The 22,503-nt window shown below is 45.1% G+C and overlaps 1 protein-coding gene across 2 annotated transcripts in view; it reads right to left on the bottom strand.

Annotated features, from left to right (window-relative positions):
- Nucleotides 1-22,503, bottom strand: part of XRRA1 (X-ray radiation resistance associated 1) — a gene marked incomplete at its 5' end in the record, with an annotated part of 44,009 nt that overhangs the window by 7,989 nt on the left and 13,517 nt on the right. For both annotated transcript variants that reach the window (XM_081154199.1, XM_081154200.1), the window contains 8 exons: nt 1,043-1,372; nt 4,190-4,305; nt 5,043-5,136; nt 9,472-9,597; nt 11,135-11,175; nt 12,489-12,706; nt 13,380-13,502; nt 19,666-19,799. In XM_081154199.1, coding sequence (XP_081010325.1) covers nt 1,043-1,372; nt 4,190-4,305; nt 5,043-5,136; nt 9,472-9,597; nt 11,135-11,175; nt 12,489-12,706; nt 13,380-13,502; nt 19,666-19,799 — 1,182 coding nt within the window. The remainder of the gene's footprint in view (nt 1-1,042; nt 1,373-4,189; nt 4,306-5,042; nt 5,137-9,471; nt 9,598-11,134; nt 11,176-12,488; nt 12,707-13,379; nt 13,503-19,665; nt 19,800-22,503) is intronic.

The raw sequence follows: 22,503 nt of genomic DNA, 5'->3' as shown, positions 1-22,503 counted from the left end.
CCCCTTAGTTCATTGCAGTATTTACAATAGCCAAGATACGGAAGCAGCCCAAGTGCCCATCAATAGGCAAGAGGATAAAAAAGTAGCACATATGTAATGCAATACGACTTGATCATAAAATAGAGTGAAATCTTACCATTTGCAACAGCATTGATGAATCTAGAGGGTATTATGCTGTGTGAAATAAGTCAGAGAAAGACAAACACCGTATGATTTCCTTATATGTGGAATCTAAAGATGGACGGATGTACGTCTTGGAAAGATCTGGCAGATTGGAGGGGCAAGACTGGAGACGGGGAGATCAGGGAGGGCAATGGTACAAGAAAAAGTTTAATGGCCCTGCCAACTCCTCCAGCCTTTTATTTCCCTTTTCCTACATGTCACCCTTCTGTTGCACCGCCACTGAACCATTCGTGGTTCCTTCCTCTGTATCCTGCTTCATGCTGTTGCTCTGTCCAGAATGCCCTTGCTGCCTATGTCCTCACCATGTTAATGCCTACTCAGCCTGCAAAGCTCATCTCATTTGAAACTCTTCCAGGAAGCCTGCCCTTCTGGTCTGGGGCAGAGGCATCCCCTCTTCCTCTAGGCTTCCAGCTCCTCGGTTTCTCACTCTCAGCACTGACTGTGTGCATCGTTCCTGTTCATTTCCCCCATTAAGACTAAGGACTTCTCAAGGGTAAGACCATGTCTCATCCATTTGTACTCCCAGGATTCAGAGGCAGCATCAGAAGTGAGGTGACCTTATGCAGATAGGCAGAGGCAGCAGCAACCCTTCCTAAAAACTGGTCAGAACCACACCCTAGCCCAGGTGTGGTCTCTGTCACAGTACCATGACTTGTCCCTATAGCTGTCCCTACTAGTAACCATAGATCTATGGATCTCCTAGAAGGGACTTGCAGGCCCTGCCAGGGTGCTGCCTTCTGGTTTCCAGACCCACCATGTGCTTGCTTCCAGCTGCCTATAGCAGTCCAGCCATCTAAGGGCTGTGCAGGAACCTGTGGGAGCCGGGAACAAATGGGCAGGGGCAGGTGGATCCAGGCACCTGCGTCAAGAAGATGGACTGTGTGCTCTTGGTGTCCTCATCTGATAGGTGCTCTGGGCTGACTTGGCCAGCAGTGTCGCTCGGGTGAGAGGTGGTCTCTTCAGTATGCACAGTAGAGTCAGAGCAGATGGGAGGAAGTGGCACGAAGGGCCGGCGGCACGTGGAAATGCCCTTCAGGCCCTCAATGGGCATCGCTGTCTTCAGAGTAGATGGCAGCACTTCAGACCGCTGTGACTCCACCACCTCCTCTGAGGGAGGCTCCACTGTGATCTCAGGTAGATGAGGGAACATCAGAGGCTGCTTTGGCACCTTTGGCACTTGGGTTTTCACCTGTCATGGGAGAAGGGCTGTATTGGTTTGCTTCCTAATTGGAATCTCTCCTCCTGGACCTCACCAGCCTAAGGCCACTTGGTACAGTGATCAGAGCACTGGGTGAGGACTATAGGGAGAGGGAGGGAGCAAAATCACACTTACTGGGCACCTACAATGTATGTATGACATACATCGTTTTAATTATACCACAAAACTACCCAGTGAATAATTATCCTCGTTTTATAGATGAGGAAATGGGCCCAGAGGAGTAAAATGACTTGTCCAACGTCACAGAGCCGGACTATCTAATTCCTGTCCTGGGCTCCAGGTGTCATTCTAAACCCCTGATCATAACACTGCAGCCTTTAGTAGCCTTATCCTGTGTTCAAGGTTTAACACAGTTCCCTTGACTACCCTCAGAGACTCCTAGGAAGGCATGGGGGAGATGGTCCTGCAATTTCTGGAAGTCAGCAGCACCAGGCCCGTTCAGGATGCTGGTCCCTGCACCTTATATAAAGATTCATAAGGTAAATCCCTCTTAGGGTTCAGGATCAAGGAAATAACTTCTTTCCTATTGAACTGCTCAGCTTCCTTAATTAGCAAAAGCCTGTCATCTTTCCTCCCTCCTCCTTTGCCTCAGTTACCAAGAGGGAGTCATGTGCTCAGTTTCCCCCAACAGGGCTTAGTTCTTCCTCCCCTCCCAAGTTACATGGGGGATTGACTTTATTCTTAAGTCAAAGGTATTTGGTCCACTTATATCTATAATTTGACAGACAACGTAGTGTAGTGGAAAGATCCTAACCACTGTTTTTAGAAAAATATGGGCTGGAATGCAGCTCTATCCTTTGAGCTTCCATCTCCTCCTGGTGAAATGGGAGACTAGCCCCTGCCCTGCCTATACTGCAGAGTCTGTATACTGAGACGATGTATGCAAAGGTACCTAACAAACTAAAAAGTGTGAAGGATAGCTGTTTTATAAACAATATTTCCTTTTTGAAAATATGTAAAACTTGAGTGTTTAGGCTTGAAGCCTAAGGACCCAGGGTCTTTTTCCAGAATCCATGCTTCAGTGTCCAACATATCAAGAGCTATCATTTGCTGCTGGTGGGGAAGGGGCAACAGTTATTCCTGTCTCCCACAGGTTTGTCCTGGAGTCCCGGGGTGGGCCTGGGGGGAGGCATGCTCTTTGTTTACCCCTCCACCACTTTCCCAGCTCCCTCTGGAGGAAAGATGGGATAACCTAATTGGTCAGAGGTTGACAGTCACTGGGCCCGATGTCCCTGGTGAGCTGGGTTGGTCAGCATCAAGGGCAAGCTGTTTTATCTTCCATTTGTGTTCTCACATGCCAAGGGCTCACACAGCTTCTTGGTTACATGTTGGGTGGATCTGGGCCTGCTCGGCAGGTTCTCCATTTCCCCCAGTTCTGTCCATGCCTAGGCCTGAGGGAGCTCCGGCAGCTCCTGTCCTTGTAACTGATTGAGGAAAAGGCCCAGAGTCTGCTGTGAACATCAGCCCTTCTCTGTGAGCACATAGGGACATAGAGGCATCTCCAATCCAGCTAAAGGCCTAGCCACATTCTCCAGTCTAGTCTGCATTGGAGGTTAGATGATGTTGCCTAGTTTTACAAAGCATTGATTTGGCCACTGGATTTGTGTTTATCTTCTATCAGCTGGAACCTTAGAGGCTCCTCTGGACCTGAACAGAAACTTTTAACAAACACATTATTTCACTTCTCTGGGCCTGCTCCTTGTCTGTTGTGAGGATTAAGGGATAACACGTGTGCAAGTGCTCAGCAGAGTACTGGCATGGGTGCTCTGTACATGGGAGAGAGGATTATGTAGTTAGCATCCGGCTTACTCTGATTCTGCCCATCCCCAGCTGCTGACTGGAAAGGAAGTAGTAGGATCCTCAGAGGAGGCAACAGACAATTGGAAGATGATGGAAACCCTTTGAATTTCTGTCTTTTTTGGTTTTAAATGCTACTCTGGTCCTATGAGGGCTCCAGACAAGAAAGAGCTTGGCTGGACAGAGGCAGGCTGTGGAGCAGTGGCAATGGTAAAACTGTACTTAACTCTTGGTACCAGCAATGCCCAGTCCAGCTTTCGGCTACAGGAAGACTAACGTTCAAGAGGGAGGAGCATTTCACAGAAATTTCTGAAATCCATCAGATGAAAGAGGGATTTAACTTACTTTATGGAATCCCAGAAGGCAAGTCTAAGAACACTGGGTGGGGAAGGTACAGAGGGAGCTGGCTGCTTGCAACATAAGGAAATGCTTCTTAACATCCAGGCAGGGGATGTGCATCCCAGGCCTGGCACAGCCTTCATGGTTGCCACAGGTGACTATAACTTGCACTGGTATGGGTTTGGGAGTTTATCGTGTATTTTTGTATCTGTTGCTTCATCCAGTCCTCTCAGAAGCTCTGGGAGGTTTTAGAGTTGAGAAGCTGAAGCTCAGAGAGTGAAACTCTTGCCCAAGTTCAGACAGCTATGGAAAGTGATGGGGCCAGGCTCATACCTGGGTCTTCTGATTCTCCCCACATCTTCACAGCTCCTTCTCTGGGCCTCAGTTTCTCTGTAAAATTAGGGGTCAGACTCAATGACCTGCAAGGCTCCTCCTGGCTCTGCCTTTTGGGTCTCTCTGACCATCTCATCCCTTCTGGGTTTATCTATATTAATAGAGCAAGAAAAGGAGAAGACACTACCGCTACTTCAGACCTGATAGAGGGATTCCAGGCATTGTGGGAGAGTGTAGCTCTATTGCCAGGTTAGTCCATGTGCATTGACATGGGATCCACTCCCTCTGGGACTGGGGGTCCCACCTTGGAAGGCTTACCTTCCGTGAGGCCTTTCGAGGTATCAAAATATGATGTTTAGCCTTCACTATCTTCCTTCGAATTAAGTGGACCCCCAGCCGCTCCTGGAGGAAACTTTTTAGCAGTGGAGGGACCCCTGGATCCATGATGGGAAAAAATAAGATTACAGTTAACTAACAGTTACTGGGGGCTTACTATGTGCTAGGCACTGTTCAAATCGCTGTACATGTATTAACTTACTTAATTCTCACACCAACCCTAGGAGGCAGGTACCCATATTATTTCCATTTGACAGGTGAGGCAACTGAGGCATAGAGAGGTTAAGGAACCTACCCAAGGCAACAAAGATAGTGTGGGGCAAGGATTAGAACTCCACTGTTGTCACTCCAGGGCCCAGGATTCTAAAATGCCTTCAGCTACCTCATCTTGGACAGTGGATTGCACTGCTAACACTGTACCTACTGCATTCAGTGGGCTCTGGGAGGGGACAGCCCTGCACCTGTACCCTTCCCCACTGGTAAATGAGGTCACAACAGACCTGTTCCATAAAGCAGGGTGTCACTTAAGTAGCTCATGCTGGATCTAGATAATTCTGTATTCCAGTCCCAGCTATGCCTCTTTCATGCTGTGTGATCTTGAACCTCTCTGATTCTCAGTTTCCTCCACTGTGCACAGAGACAGTAATGCCTGCCTCACAGGGTTGCTGTCAGGATGTAGAGCAGGTGCTCAGTAGTGTCCATTGTTTTCTCCATCCCCCCTGTCCACCCACAGTGGACAGTAGAGCCCAGGGCTTGGCATCAATGAGATAGGGATGAAGGTGCCCACAATGCTTCCTGGGAACTAGGTTGGTGGGCAGCTTTGTAGGCACCATACCTCGTCTGTGGGTCACCAGAGGGTTGTTATGAAAGACGAGCTCACAGAGAGATGGGAAGAGAGCTACTGGCAGGATGGCATCTTCCTTCACAATCTGTGAGGCATGCAGGAGAAAGCATCAGGTTGACGCGGCCCCTCACCTTTGCCAAGTGCCTCCAGGCCTACACTGCAGGGCTACATGCTTGCTAGAACTGGGATGGGGCTGGGGGAGTGATGCTACTGTGGACAGTACTCATGCTGGGCAGCCTCTGATCCCTGCAATTTCATCTGCTCACACCCAGAGCACCTTGCCCCTTCTGTCCAAAATTCCACCATCACTGTTTCATGGTTGAAAATTAAGAGTTTTTCTCCTTTCTCCATACTGGTTATATAGCCTAGACCAAGTATTGAGGATGTTGGTAACAAAATAATAAATACATGTAGCACTTGTCTTGCAAGGAGTCTGGAAGGTAGGCAGGGCATTGAATTTGACTTCAGGATACAATTTGACACTCGCCTTCCTCAGTACAATCTCTACACATGCTATTAGTCTGTCAGCCGCATTCCTGATGGTCTCTTTCACTGAGGCCTGTCCTGGGCACTAATCTGGGGAGGGACAGGGGACTGGAAGTCAGGGGAACCCATCCATCTAAGGGATGAGCAGAGCCCATAGTAAGGGAGACCTCATGGCTGTCTGGGGCCCAGAGGCCACTCCATCCCTGTAAGGCCAACTCTGAAGGGCAAAAAATACACAATCCTTGTTGAGCAGAGTTGCTGGAACATCTGGAGACAGCCTTAGGGAGGAGTCTATTAGCAATAGAACAGTATCAGAGCCATCAGTACCACAGGGGCCAGGAGTGGGGCCATGACCTTTCAGATGCCTGGATACACTGAAAGCTGTTGGGTCAGATTTGGGACCCATAGAAGGCACTAAAGTCTGAGGGCTGGAAGGAGGAAGGCACCTCAGTTTAGCTTCCTCTGCAGCTTCACTGGGTAGCACTACATGCCCAATGGGCAGTTAACCTAGTCGTTGTCTTTCATTTCTGTTCGTTCAAATAGTTACTGGATGCCTACATGTGCCAAGCATTGGGTTGGAATGAGTAAAACAGATATACCTCTTGTCCTCACGGGGCACTGCCTAGTGGGAAACAAGCATGGAAGAAACAGTAACATAAAGGAGAGTAGATTTACAACTATGATTAGTGCCATAAAAGAGAAGCAGATGAAGTACTAGGGTAAATTGACCTAGTGACTAGGGAGGGAGATAAGGCGTTCCTGAGATCTGAAGGGTGGGTAGAAGGTAATTAGTGAATGCAGTGGGGGACAGAGTATGTGGCAGAGAAATCTCTGTATTAATAAAAATCATTTCCTCTACTTTCTGGGCACACAGCTAGACTGTGCATCTTCTTGCCTTGCAGGCAGCCAGATGTGGTCATGTGACTCCATCCTAGCCAATGCAATCTCAGTGGAAATGATAATGCCAGTTCCAGGCATAGCATGTTCAAAACCTCCTGCATGATCCTCTACATCTTTCAACCACTTATCCACCAGATGCCTAGGATCCAATAAAGTACTCTTAAGGCCCTATGGGGCACCAGAGCCAGGGCCAGAAGGGACCTGGTCTCTGAATGATCATCAGCCAAGCAGGAATATCCACAGTGAATTTTGTAAAAGCAAGACATAAACGTTTATTGTGTTAAGTCATTGAGATTTTAAAGTTTGTTGCAGCAGCTAGTTTTACTTACTCTAATTAAGGCAGAGAGGATGTGTTCCATGCAGAGAAAAATGTATGAGAGTTCCTAACAGCAAGGAGGAGGAAAGCCTTTTGGAGGGATTTAAAGAAGGCAGCGTGACTAAAGCAGGGGAAAGGGGTGCTTCTTGCAAAATGAGGCCGATGATGCAAATATGGGCCAAACGGAAGCTAGTTAAAGGTTTGGGTCCTTGGAGAAGCCATTAGGTGAATTTTTAGAAATATGAAGACCTAAATTTGACAAGACTTGGTAATGGAGGAGATATGGGTGGGGAGGAGTGATGTAAAGGACAGAGATATATGAAGCATGACAACTAGTGAACAAAAGGCTTAAGCTGCTGAGAAGGTCAGCAAAGTCTGTTAGGCCCAAAGCCCTGCTTGGGGGGTGGGGTAGAGAGGGAAAATATTAAAACCTACTATTCCTGGGGTAGGGGCAGGAAACCACTGGGGCCCACTACCATTAGAGGTCTTCTACAGCTGAGAGAGGGGTGGGATTACTGAGAAAGGCCCATTCTTGAGATACAGAGACCTGGGGCCTACTTAAGACTGGGGTTGGACCCTCTCTTTGGCCCAGTTACCACCATACTAGCCAGTACTAAGTAACAAGCAAAAACAGTCTATTGATGGGAAAGGAAAAAGAGTGCGGAGATAAACCCCTCAGGTATAAGAACCCAGGGAAGGCTGCAAGCTGAGGATAGAGTGGGGACCAGAAAAATGCTCTGGCACCCCAGCAAGAACCAACTACATGCTGTCTCAAAGAGAAGCGCTTTAAATATAAAGCTATAAGTCAGTTGAAAGTCAAAGGATAGAAAGAGATACACCATGCCAACAGTAAGAGTATGCTGTGTATCTATATTAAAATCAGACAGAACAGATACCAAGACAAGGAGTATTAGAGGCAGAAGGAGACAGAATAATGAAAGGATCAGCACAGCAGGTAGATGTAAAATTCTAAATGTATATGCACCTGATAGAACTTCAGAACCCATGCAGCAAAAACTGACAAAACTAAAGGGAGAATAAAAACCAAACCCACAATCACGCCTGAAGATTTTAACACACAGCTCTCATAACTGCTTGAACAACAGACAAAACAGCGGTAGGGAGCAGATCCGAGTGACACTACCAACCACCTTAACTTAATTGATATACATGGAGCACTATCCCCCCAAACGGCAGATTACACATTTTTTTCTAAATGCACATGGGATGTTCATGAAGACAGAATATAGGGTGGACCATAAAACAAGCTTAAACAGATTTTGGAAGAATACAATCCTACAGCTTCTATTATCTGACCACAACAGAATTAAATTAGAAATCAACAAATATAAGACACATAAAAGAGCTCCATATATTTGGAAGTTAACTCACTTCTAAACAATCCATGGGTCAAAGAAGAAATCACAACAAAACTTTTAAATATTTTAATTGAATGAAAATGAAAACACAAGTCACAATTTGTAGGACGCAGCTAAAACAGTGCTTAGAAAGAGATTTAGTTTTATATGCTTATATTAAAAAGAATAAAGGTCTAAATTGATGGCCTAAAATTACATGAGTTAGGAAACTAGAAAAAGAGGAGCTTATAAATTCACTGTGAGTAGGACAAAAATAAAGTTTTGAGCAGAAATCAATAAAATGGAAAACAGACAAATAATAGAGAAATCCAGTGAAACCAGCAGCTAGTTTAATAATAAAACATTCAATAAAAGGGATAACTTTCTATTTTGGATCAATAAAATATGAGAAAAGACACAAATTACCAATGTCAAGAAGGAAAGAGGGACCCATAATATGCCCATGGTCCACCTTGTACAGGGTGAGACGATCACTCATTGGGAAAAAAATAGTCTTTTCAATAAGTGGTGTTGAGAAAACCCCATTCAACACCATACATAAAGATGAACTCAAAATAGATCAGAGACCTAAATGTTGGAGCTAAAATTATAAGACTCTTAGATTATATGATCTAAGAAAACACGGGGTTAGCTACTTGCCTTAGAACAAATGTAAGCAAAGTACCTTAAGAGTTGCCTGCATTTCAGACTTGAGTAGGGCTCAATTAGTGGGCTTTACAGGAATTCAAAGAGGACATGGATATTGGCAAAAGATATTAACATAAAACATGTTAAGGAAAAACATGTTAAATCTGTCCTGTGGACTTTATATCTGCTCTATCCTTAGGGCTAGAACAGTTCTCTATACTCTGCCCTTACTCTTCACCTCACTAAATTCATTGATTCAGATTTCAGCTTAAATACCACTCTCTCCAGAACCTTCCCTAATCCCAAATATTAGGTTAGATGCCCCCCACCCCCCATCATATACTTCATAGCACTGTGTATTTCTTCATAACACTAAACATGCTTATATTGTGATTATTTGTCCAGTATTAGTCTTCCCTATAGGTGATAAGCCCCATAATGACAGAAGCCCAATCATTCTTTACACAGCTGTATACCCGGTGCCTAAAACAGAGCCTGATACATGATAAGTGCTAAATAAATGCCTGTGACTGAATGGATGGACACCTGCCTTGGCCTAAACTCCCTCCACTTCCCTTACCCTGGAAATTGCTGAGCCCCAAACCTGTAATGCAGGGAATTAGAGGGCTGGCCTTGAGGCCAGAGCAGCTGGCATGCAGCCCACCCTCCCATCTGTGCCCCTGAGGAAACAGGCAGAGAAGCAAAAAGTCACCTTGTTGTAGGCCAGGCTAAGGCACCTCAGCTCTGGGAAGGGTGGGGCCAGCGTCTGGTTCCTGGCCTTCAGTAACTTCACGGGAAGAACCTCGAATATGGGAGGAAGTGCACATACCTTGGTTGTCTTAGAAGGAAAAAAAAAAAAAATCAAAGTCAAAGTGCCTTGATGGTAAAGAAGTTGAAAGCTGCCAAGGGCCAACAGACCCTGTCTATGGCATGTGGTGGGAAGAATGACCATTGCAGAGAGGCTTGGCCAAAACATACATCTAGGGTCATAAAGGAATATGTGTCCAAGGGCCCAGAGTTCTGGCTCCAAGTTCTCTGAGGTCACATGTGAGCTAATTCTCCAGCACCCAAAGTTCCAGTTTCAAGTTCTCTGAGGCCAAAGGCTAATATAGCACTGGTGTAGACATCAGAGGTTCTTTGCCCTCACCTCCCACCTCTGTCCTAAAGCAGTTTATCCTGAACTGGACCCTCCTTCAACAAAGTTGGGCTAAAGTTGCTTGCATTGTTAAGGGGACTTTTCCTAGTGGGGATATGGAACACCCGGTCTGATGGCTTAGCTCACGTCCTACAGTGGAGGCTCTTCATGCCAGGACGGAACAACAGCTAAGTCCTTAATTACTTCAGGCAGGCTGTGGGGCCTGAATGTGGCCAAATGTGCATCTGGGTAACTTGCAGGGTCCTGGCCTCTCAGCACAACCCAGCTTGCCTGAGGGTCAACATGTTTGATCAAACAGAAAACTGAGATTGTTGGATTAACCATGCCTAACTCAGTTCACTCACTGGTTCCTTGAGTTAGATGAAATCAAAGGAAATTACAAGGTAGATGTTGGGCTAATGATTGGGTTCAAATGAACAAGATTCTGTTCCAAGCTCCATTAACTAATGTGTAGTTGTACTTCATATTGTAAAACAACAACTCAACACTTAGTGATCAGTCTTCATGAGCTTGGGTAGTACGTATCTACTTTGAGAGAAAAATCAGTATTCTGGGCTAACAAAAATAAAGTGTCTAAGCCAGTGGCACCAAGGATTAGACCCTGGATGGTGCTGTATTTGGCAAGTATCACCCGCTTTTGGGGGCTCTCGTTAGGAGCTAATGAAATTCATCCTGGTGGCAGCCTCACTTCAATGACAGCTTGATCACTTGAGGCAGCAACCCCAGCCTACTGAGTAGCATCTGAGCATAGTGAGTGAGGCCTGTGGGCTGTGTGAGGTCAGAGACCCATCTGTCTAGTCCACTGCTGCATCTCCACAGGCCAGCACAGTGTCCAGCATGTGATAGGTACTTGGGAAATATTTGTTCAATGAATTGGCTTCCTCAATGTGATATGTATAAATGTCTCTCATGTCTCCATTAGCTTATTTTTGTTTATTAAAATTAATGTTCTAGCCCAGCCGGGCGTGGCTCAGTGGTTGAGCATCAACCTAGGATCCAGGCGATCGGGGTTTGATTCCTGGTCAGGGCACATGCCCGGGTTGCGGGCTGTAGCCAATCAATGACTCTCTCATCATTGATGTTTCTGTCTCTCTCTCTCCATCTCCTTTCCTCTCTCTGAAATCAATAAAGATATATTTAAATTAAATTAAATTAAATTAAATTAAATTAAATTAATGTTCTAACTCAAGGACACAAATATAAAACAAACGGTTCTTACCTCTGAGGTTGAAAATCCAGGGTAAGGTGAGAACACAACCTCTGAAACAAAAGAGAAACAGAACAAAGGTTGGTGAGAGCATCGAGCGATTCTAGAGAGGCCAGGGTCTCGGCCAGCCACCCACTGTCTACAGCAGGGTGCCTCCTAGAGGGGTCCTCACTGGTCCTCAGCTCCAATGCTAACTGGGAAGAGGAGCTGGCTGTGACATCTGTCAGGTAATAAGCCCTTTGCTCTTAAAATAGGATAATCAAATAAAAGACTTAATAAGTGTGCTGGATAAATGAACAGACCCAGTTGAAGAGCTAATTCATAAAATGAAATACTAAGCTGAGAGAATCTCAGAATGCAGTGCAAAAGGCAAAGAAATATAAAGCATAACAGAAAAGAGGACTAGAAGGTAGATGCAGAGCTTTGAGCATATGATAGAATTTCAGATGGAGATGACAAAGCGAATGGAAAGGGGAAAATAAAGAAAATTTCTCCAAGGTGAAGAAAACCATGCATCTTTGATTGAAAGAACCTTTAAAGTACTTCACAGGATAAACAAAAAGAGTTGTACATGTAGATGCATCTTCATAAAATTTCCAAAGGATAAAAGGGATATATTCAATTCCAGAGAGCAAAAATAGGTTTCGTACAGCGAGAGGAGAATCAGATTGGCACCAGACTCCTCATTGGCAACAAGAGATCTGGAGGGCAATGGAGTAATATCGTCAAAGTTTTAAGGGAAAATTATTTTAAAGCTAGAATTCTCCAGTCAACCAAACTAGCATTCAAGTATGGTAACAAAATAAAGGTGATTTTAAATATTTTAGAAACTCAGGAAAATCTACATATAAACCGTCTTTGAAAGAATAATTTAAACAGCAAAATGAAATGCAACACACAAAAGGAAACTCTCTCTCTTTGTCGCCATCTGGCTGTGATTCGTGGCACTATGGTGGCTATCTTGAGACCTCAGTGGGAACCAACCTACAAGGACAAGTAAGCAGGCCAAGGACAGCAGAGAAGAGGTTGGAAAGAACCTGAATCCCTTGAGAGTATCAGTGCACCCCAGAATTAACCATCTCTGGCAAGCCTTACCTCTGAGTTTCTTGTTGAAATTTTTTTTTTAATCAACTTTTAATTGGATTTAAAAACATTAAATTTATAACTTTTCATTGGATTTTAAAAGCATCTTAACTGAGAACTAGTTAGGAAGTCACTGAAATATTTCATATTAGACCTCCACCTCCGCAGGTCCAATAGCTTAAGTGCAGCAGCTCCCCAGGGAGCCGGAGGCTTTCAGAATAAACTCTCAGAAGCTTCCTCTCACCACGGGGCTAGAGTCTCTGGAACTAGGGGCACCACCCACCTGTGCGGTCATCATCTTTCTTCATGGGCAGGATGGTATAATCCGGTTGCTCATCTGAGGCCTCAAACATCCATGACTTGGGCTGCAGCATGGATTGGTGCCCTCTCCGCGGACTCCCTCTGTTTCCAACCCAATCCCCTGACCCATCACGGAGCTGAACCTGCTGTAGGTACGGGATCCGGGAAATCCTGTTTTGGTCCAGGCTTAACTTCTTCAGTCTTCAATTAAGGAAAGTGAATACGGAATCACAGCAATAATTATACCTCAGGGACACTTACCAAGCAATTTTAGGGAAGAAACATGGAATCAGTCTTGGACACTTACTCCTCTTGTGTGACCCTGAGTCAGTGACTTAGCCTCTCTGAGCCTTACTATCTCTCTCTCTAAAATGGGGATAATATTTATTAACCTTTCAAGGTTCTTGTGAAGATTAAATGAGGTAATGTAAATGGCTTGGTACAAAGTGGGTGAATCCAAAGTAAATTTTCCAGGGATCTAAAGCTTAACCATTTAAGTGCCAGCATTTTCATTACTTCAACCAAAAGGGTAGTTAAACTTATCTTTCTGATTCTGACTCTTTTTTCTTTTTTTTTCCCTGTCTCCTCTCTCAAGGTCAGGATCCCATCTCTGGTAATATCTGCTCCTATCACCCTTTCTCTTTGCGGCTTCTAATCCAGTCACATGATCAGAAATGTCTTTACTGATGCCCTACTTTTATGGCTGAGCTAAAGCTCAGAGGGGAGAAATGACTTACCCATGGCCACACAGCAGAGATAAGTGGTGGAGCTGGAATTTAAACCCAGGCCTTTTGGCTTCCAGAGCAGCACTCAGAGTGTGAGCTAGGCTGGGGGTTACAGAGGGCCCTGCAGAGAGAGACTTATGTGGCTTTACCTCCTGAGCCCGGCCAGGCTGGCAAAGCAATTGGGGTTGGAGAGTTTGTTGTCATCCAGCATCAGTGTCTCCAGTGCTGGGAACCTCAGGATGTACCTCTTGCTTGATGTTACAGATGCCTCCCTGTGAGTGCAAAGAACTTGGTTAATGAGCAAAGGCAGGGGACAAACTCCACCATCCCCAGGAAGAAATGGAGGGTAAGGAACCAACCAAGAGGTCTAACCAGCATGGAAACTTCTCTAGTGGCCGAGAGAGGTCCCTCAAAGAAGGACCGGGATATGCAGTTTCCTCCCCCAACCCTACTCATACATATAGTCTTTTGTATGGAGAACGGGTCTACACATTCACTGATAGGGTCTGTGAGACCAGGTTGGGGTACAATGGGGGGGGCACTTTTAGTGCTCATGGAAAATACCAGAGTGAATGAGGCATGACCGAGTTGGGGGAAGCATTCTGCAGGAAGAACATTGCACATTTTGGGGTCAGGGCAGATACCCAGGTATGCTGTATCACTGCAAGGATGTTCACCATGAAAGCACCAAGAGACTATATCCTTGACATGGACCACAGCTTTGCCACCGAGTGGGTGAGGTAAGGTAGGCTGGCTGCAGTGAGGCTAAAGTGACTTCATAAAATGTACACATCAGTAAAAAATTGAGAAGTCTCTTTTTAAACTTAAAATCTCTGAGGATTCCTAGAAATACCTGAGAGTGGGATTTAACAGGCTGAGGTCCTGAATCACACAGATGAAGCAGGAAGTAGTGGCATGTTAGGTACTACCATTAATGTGACCTCGTTTTTGTCCCCAGGTAGATGAGGCCTAGGTAGTTCTTTTTAAGTACACAAAGGCAGATGACTCAAACCATGTTCTCATTCCATCTCCCCCAAACACCCACATAAACACACACATAGACATCCAGTCACAAATACACACAGAGGCATATAAACCACACACAGCAAGAGGAAGGGAAAGTAACATTTCTTCAGAGCTCACTGCATTCCTGCCATTGTGTTAGGTGTTTTATATATGTCATCTCACAATGGCATTATGGGGGACAGGTGTTATCTCCTTTTCAGATGAGGAAACTCAAACTCAGACTTGCCTAAAGTCTCAGAGCTAGAAAGTGATAGAGCTCAAACTTGACTAGAAACCCAGGCCCTGTCCTGCAGCATTCACCTCTCACATCACACCGTCAATCCCCAAGTGGATTAAAAGGTGGGGAGATGGAAGGGCAGCTATTGCCTGGGCCAGAGAGAGCTTGACAAAGACAGGCAGTGAGTTCAAAAATCCAAAAGGGCTACAAGAGTACAGTTAAAGTCAGAAATATTTCAAAGGTGAATTTAAAGAGGGTATAATATTCATTCATCCATTCATACTCACAAATTTTTTTCTTTTAAAAATATGTTTTTATTGATTTCAGAGAGAGGAAGGGAGAGGGGAGAGAGAGAGAAACAACGATGGGAGAGAGTCATTGATCGGCTGCCTCCTGCACACCCCCTACTGGGGATTGAGCCTGAAACCAGGGCATGTGCCCTGACCTGGAATTGAACTGTGACCATCTAGTTCATAGGTCAATGCTCAACCAATGAGCCACGCCTGCCGGGCTCACAAATTTCTTTTACAAACATTTATGGAGCTGAGTAGTGGGAATACAGAGAAAAAGAACAAACACATCCCTCCCCTCAAGGTGCTTACAGCCTTGTGGAAGAGGTGGGTGCACTGCACGCAGTGGGACAAGTGCTATAACAGAGGCAGGTGCAAAGCTTGTGGGAGCCGCCCACTCTGGTGAGGGCTCAAGGAAGGCAATGTTTACACTAAACCATGAAGAATGGAGAGGGAATTTACTGTGCTCTTAACCACAGTGAGAGAGGGAAAGGAACAGGGAGAAAAATGGTCTTTTTGTGGCTGAGCTGTAATAATATTTAGAAGCTTTGGGCAGTCATGTTTCCCATCACAGGGCCCAGAGATACACAGGCAGCTCACCTGTACAGAAAAATGAGGCAAGTCACAGAGAGGAGCAGATGTGAAAGGTGACAGACAGAACTTCCTGGCTCCTCCATAATGCTTAGGACCTACATTTAGTATGTCCCTAAGGTATGGCTGTGAGATTCCCCAATGATTTAGTTATAACCATGACAGTTCTGACTAAAAAGGGAACCATCAGATATGGTTTCACAAAGAGCCCTGGCAGTGTGGAGGGGAACAGGCTTGACATCCAAAGACCAGAGACACTCAACAGAGAAGGAAAAGCCTTTGTTCATGGATTTTGAGAACATAGATGACTCTTTTTTTCTTCCTGAAAGGACCAACTTTCATATACTGAATTTTAAATTTCTACCTGAGAGCAATTACAGGAAGGTGCACAGCAGCTCTGTTGATTTACAATTAAGTGACCAATCTTTATTTTACTCCAGTGAAATAAAGAAACAAGCCTTCAAAAAATCCCTCTTATACCCCATACTGGAGAAGAAGCTGGCTCTTCCTGTCTCTTGTGACATGTTACAGTGCTTTGCCTTTTAAAAGTTTCACCCTAATTATAACATAGAAAGTTTCATTTTGTCTCTAAAACAGAGGTCTTAAAATAGGGGGAGAGTCAATAGGTGGGTGAGGAGGACACGATGCAAGATTCCGGAGGAATGTATCAGACCCTTCCCATGGCAATTTTGGGAGAAGAGCTCTAGCAGTGGTGAGGCCGAGGTTTCCAGCTGCTCAGAGCGGAGCTATTTTTATTATACCTTCTCTTGGCCAAAGGGATTAATGCCATTTAAAATCTGACACCTTTAACTTAATCCTTTTAGAAGCGAAGAGTATTCCCCCAGGGTTAAATTCAGGAATGGGACATTCATATGTCATTTTAGAAGCAGCATATGAGTGGGGATCAGGAGCCCTGGGCTCTGGTTCGGGGGCTGCTGTTGCTTTGCTTGCTGTCAGTTCTAGCTGGTGTTGAGCATCTCTGATCATGGGCAGTTCCTTTATCTGTATGGCGAAAGGGGATTTCTTTTATTTTACAATGTAAGAATTTGGCTAAAAATATCGCTCAACAGACTGAACCAAGGGCCGCGGCAAACAGGATGAAATTTAGCAAGCTCTAAGGTCTGTTCAAATGTCAGATCAGCATCTGTGATAAGATACAGAAAACCCACCATGCCAAACTCAGGATGAGGGAGGCATGGATGAACAGTTTGCTTATGTAGAAGGGGACTTCTGATGTGGCTGCTAAAAAGCCAGTGCTCTTTTAGGTGGTGTTAGGAGCACAGTGATTAGAAAAAAGGAGGTAACAATCCCCCTCGGCTGTGTGCTGGCCAAGCCTGAGAGACCCGGCTGGTGTGGTCCAAGGGGGAAAGGGAATAGGCCTAATGGGAGAGCTCAAGTATCAGCTGTCAATCAAAACAAGTATTAGAGCAGCTGAAAGATGGAGTAGGTCAAATGTGATTCCCTTCATTCACCCAGACAGAGAATAGAGTGGTCTATCCAGAAACGGAGATGCAAATAGTTCAGAATAAGGAGCATGTCGTGAAATGGGGAAAGGTGAAGAGAAAGGAGGGTGGAGAAGCAGGCAGAGTCAGTTCATGAAAGGCCTTGCTAGCAATGTTGATGGAGTTTATCTGTAGCACACGAGGGGCTGCTAAGGACTTTCGGCAGGGAGGTGGTAGAATCAGATGTGCATTTTAGAAACATCACTTGGCTGATGGTAAGGAGAATGGGTTGGCAGGTAAGAAACTGGAGACTGAGACCAAATAGGAGAATAACAGAAAAGGGCAAGTTTGAGAAAAATTAAGGAAGTATAATTCGCAGCATCTGATGACTGAATTGGGTGTGTGAGGGAGGAAAGAATTCAGGCCTATGCCCAGGTCTAGACAACTGCACAGTGGATGGAGAGCGAGCAGAACCCACCACTGAGGCTCACATGTCCTGGGAATGTGTGTGATGAGTCTGGTATGATCAGCAGGATCTATGGGCTTATAGCTCAGAAGCTAGAAATGAGGCAGAGAAATAACTAAGACTTTGAACTAAGACTAATAACTAAGATGAGACCACTAAGAAAGAGTAAAAAGATGAAGAAAAATAGGAGGTTAAGAGAGGACAACTGGGATCACCAACATTTAAGAGGTTGGTAGGGGAAGAGGGATCCACAGAGCATATTGGGTGTGGACAGATGAGTGGGAAGAAAATGACAATATTTGTCTGGGGCCTCACAGCCTTCAAAGCACAATTATTTCAGCTGATACTTTGATGTAAGAAGGAGTGCATTTATTCTCCTCATCTCATATGTAAGGAAATAGAAGCGTAGAGTAGTGGAGACTTGCCTTGCTTGGTGTAACAAGACTTTCCACTGAAAACAATGGGAATAATGAATAAAATATAAAAACAAAAAAATATATATCATTTAAAAACATGTAGCAGTTGTGAAGAGAGTAAGGAAGTATTATGGCAAAATCTAAAAATCCAGAGACAGGAACTGAGCACAAGAAGCCACTTTTGCCTTGAAAACATTTGCTGATCTTGTTGAAACAGAAGGAGGGGCCTATATTTAGAGACCACCTATATGATTCTGGGGTCCTAAAGAGATATACCCTCGGGAGAGAGTGAACCAGAACTACATCCATTCCCCTCATCCCACAGCCGGGGGAAGACTGCCTTGGAGTGAACAGAAAAGGGGGAATACGGAGGGCAGACTGGTACTGTCACAAACTGTAGTCCATATTTGTATCATCAGAGTGATTCAGAAAATACCCAGCTAGTTTAGTTTAGTTTAAAATGGCTTCATACTGAGTGCCCCTAGGAACCTGGCCAAAATAAATGGAAAAGTTCATGGTATTGCAGGCTGAATAATATATATACACACACACACACACACACACACACACTATATATATACAGACTATATATATATATATACAATCTTCTTTAAGGCATCTGGGAATTAACCACCTGTAAAAAATTGGGCGGGGGATCAATATTTGGAAGGAGAGATGCAAAGGGGTTCATGCAGTATTTGAGGCCACTTTTCCACTAGGGCTGTGTGCTGACCCCAAAAGTGGCAGAGAGGCTGAGACAGCCTTGCAGCCAGCTCGAAGGCTGTAGGGATGAATGGAAACAGAGCGGCTCCTCCTACTAACGGCCGCTTGCAGCAGTTTTCTTCTCATCCTGCCATCCGAGCTCTCTGAGTCAGAGCCTTAGTTTCCCGAGGAGAGACCCTTTCACAGGGGGCACAAGATAGTTCCACTTAACTGGAGGTTGAGTTTGCTACTGGCCATTTGGGTTCTTTGTTCCACAGAACCAATTGTCAGGAAAAGAGGGCTTACTATTTTGGCTGGTTGACTGACACTGATGATCGGAAGTAGGTATGTTTGCTGTTACACCTCGAGGGCAGAAAGGAATGTGACTGGAACCGGGGATTACCTGGCATTCTTCTCAGAAGTGTCAGGCTCAGGAGTCAAAGCTAATGGAATGTTTGCAAGAGGAAAGAGTTCTGTAGGGGGATGGTGGTGGTGGTTGCAGGACAATTTGAATGTACTTAATGCCATTGTATACTTAAAAATGGTTAAGATGGGGAGGCTTCTGACAGGGAAAGGAGGAGGGTCTGAGCTAGTCCTTGGAATATACACAGAGTCTACATAAGAAGATAATGTAATGGCCATAAAGCGTGGTCTCTGGAGTCATATTGACTTGGTTCAAATCCTGGCTCTGCCACTTACTAGTTTTGTAACTCGGGGTGAGTTATTTAACCTAGCTGTGCTTCAATTTCCTTGTCTATAAAATGGGGCTAATAAAGGGACACCTACCTCACAGGGTTGTTGTGAGGATTAAATGAGTTAATATGTATTAAGTGTGGGAACAGTGTTTGGCACATAATAAGCACTACATATGTGTTATTATTATCAAGAGAGGAAGAACCAGTACATTCTGGCCTGAAGTCATGGCCTCAGCAAATGTGTGGGATGGGAATATGCAGAGCTTATTTAGAGGGTTCATGAAAAAGTCTGGCAAGAGCAATATCCACAATTTACCGGTGACCAATCAAAGGTAGGTAGAGCAACTTGCCAGACACCTGTGTCTCTCCTAAATGCACAGAGGAGTGGGGGACACCCTATCTTTCAGGGACCTGCTCCCACAGTTGCCTTTACTGGGAGCTTTAGTAGATGGCATTATCCCTGCTTTGAGCACTCACAGCCTGTCTTTATCACACTTCTGAACTGCTTTTGACCACTTCCTTGGATACTTGTATCCAGACGAAGGTTCAAGAGGGAACACATGGGATGGAGTCTCAGCTGTAGAACTTACTGCTCTGTGACAGCCAAATTTGGTGGCAGGGACGTGAGCCCATTGCCTGTGAGGAGCAGGACACGGAGGTGTGGCAGAATCCCTAGATCACAGATGGCCTCTGGAATCAGGTTGTTGAAGGAAAGGTCCAGGAACTACGGTGCAAAAAGGGGGAAGATAAGCACTATGCATGACAATGATTTTCATACATGAGGTGGGAACTAGCTCCTTTTATTATTTTTACCTTCTGGGGGAGGCCATTACCCACAAGCTAAAATAATCCTGATTCTCTGGATTAACATTTCAGGTCTACTAGAGTCAGTTCCCAACCTGTTTGTCAGCCTAAGCTGCCACTGCAAACCTTTGTTCATCCTTTGGTGCTGGTCAAAGCACTCCTGCTTCCTTGCCTCACCCCACCTAGAGAGCTTTGCTGGAGCTTTTCACTCACCCAGGATGTCCTTCTCCATGTGTTTCAATCTAAGGCCGAAAAGAGCAGCCTAGAAGCTGCCTCCTTACAGAACCGTTCCTGATTCTCTGACTAGATAGACTCTCTCCCCCCTCTGACTTGGACTGCTTTATCTCAACTGCTCTGGGGGTCTTCCTCACAGTAGGCCAGGTACCTACAATAGCTGGGTACATGTCTAAGGAATAAGGATATTGATATATGGATGTGCCTAGCAGGGTCCTGGCAAACAGTGGTGGACTAGCCCACAAACTCTCTGAGGTCAAGGGCCATCCACTGTATCCGCTGAAATGAACTGGCTTGTGAGGATAACAACCCCACTTCTCATCTCATCATTAACCACCTTATAACTGGCCACCCAGATGAATGAGATAGTTGACTGGGGTCAGGGTGACAGTCAGGAAACAGTTTCTCTCAACAAAGGCAATTGGAATAAATGATATCAGCCCAGTCTTTGTTTTCTCTCTTCTGAGCCTCTCTAAACACTCACTTTAGCTCTTATGTACAAGCCTGCTCCCTTCCCTTCCCCTCCATCTATACACACTCATTGGAGCCTGTTGAATGGGGACAGTTTCAGCATATTATCCAGCTGGTGCAGGAACAAGGTCTTTGGTCAGCCACTTAAGTATTATATGGTCCAGCAGACAAATACAACTGACTGCAGGAGGACTGATTTGATCTGACTCCACCATAGTAACTAATTGATGGGCTCTGTAGAAGTGGATTTAAGTCCTGGCTAACTGTGTGATCTTGGGCAAATCACCTAACCTGAGCTTCCTTATCTGTGAAGTGGAAATACTAATGGACTCTTATGAGGAATTATATAGGTAAAGCTTTTACCATGGAGTCTAGTACAAGGGAATGCTTAGTTGATGTTGACTGTCATCATCATCACCATGCCTCCATTCAAGGCCCCTATACTGAAGGTTTACTCTGAACCAGTTCCTGCCCTCTGCAAGTTCACTGCCTAGGCGGGCAGCTAGATACACATATGTGCATCAAGTAGCAATGCTGCTGGGAGGGATGTCTGAGCACAGACAATAGAGGCACAAAGGAACAAATGGTCCTCTCTACCAGGGGTCCAGACAAGCTTCACAGGGCAGGTGACACCTGAGCCGTTCTCAGAGACTAGTCGGTATTCACCAAATTGTTAAGAGCAAAAAAACATGCAATGCAGCAAGTGGCATGCATAGAAGCCAGGAGGCAGGAGGCAGCCTTGCTTGGTCTGATAACTATAAATGGTCAGCCTATAATTAGAGTCCACGTTATTAAGAGAGAGCTTGATAAGACTGGACAGACCATAACAGGTGCCAAGCACCTAATGAGTGCCAAGTTCATGCCGCCAGCAGCAAATTCCAAATTTTGAGAGTTCACACAAAGGGGCGGTCTCACTTGGCAGAGAAGCAAGCCTTCGAGGAGGAATACCTAGAAAGCTAAGTCGGATAAGCACAGGTAGAGGCGGGGAAAATTCTCTTCATATCCATATGCAGGTAGTCAACAGACAGTGGACTGGACCTCCTTAGTATCTCTCATACTTGTTCCCTTCAGCCCATTTTTCATACAGCAGCCATAGTGGGTTTTCTACAATATAGTTCTCATCCTATTACTCCTCAGTTCCAAATCCTTCAATGGATCCCTGTTACCCATAAGATAAGGTTCAAACTCCTTAGCAAGACTCCCAAGGTTCTCCACAGTTTCTCTTGTTACCTCTCCCGGCTCACCCATCCACACTCTGCTGTACCTCACTCTCCATTCCAACCACACCGAGCTGTTTCGCCAGTGTTCTAGCTCAGGAGCTGGCCTGTAAGTCAAATCTAACCTGCTGCCTGTTTTGTTTGGCCTGTGAGCTAAGAGTAATTTTTATATGTATTTTTAAGTGGTTGAAAGAAATCAAAAGAAGAGTACCATTGTGTGAAAATTATGTGAAATTCAAATGTCAGCCTCATAACATAGTGGAACACAGACCTGCTCATTTGTTTCCATGTTGTCTATGGTTGCTTTCCTTCTACAACAGCAGAGTTGACTAGGTATGACCATATGGACCACAAAGCCTAAAATATTTACTGTCTGGCTTCTTACAGAAAAAGTTTGCTGACCCTTGTCCTAGCTGCTTTAGCTATTTAGTGTTGGGTCCAAATGTTCTTTCCATAGAATTAAGGACAGCTCAAAGAAATGAATAATTTTGGTATCACAGGTCACAGAATTTCACAGCTGACCCATAATTTACAGAGGGGGAAACTTAAGTCTCAGAGAGAATAACTTATTTGGCCAAGGAGGTTTGCCAAAGTAGTGGCAGGACAAAGACTGGAAATAAGTTCTCCCAACTCTCAGGGCAAGGCTGTAGCTGACCCTTTCAGACCTGGTTGAGTAAACCAGTCTGGCTCACTCAAATCATG

The sequence above is a fragment of the Miniopterus schreibersii genome (genome assembly GCF_964146895.1).
Source record: "Miniopterus schreibersii genome assembly, chromosome: 12".
Classification (NCBI taxonomy): Eukaryota; Metazoa; Chordata; class Mammalia; order Chiroptera; family Miniopteridae; genus Miniopterus; species Miniopterus schreibersii.
Note: the sequence above shows the minus strand (reverse complement) of the source record. Positions and strands in the feature narration are given on the sequence as shown.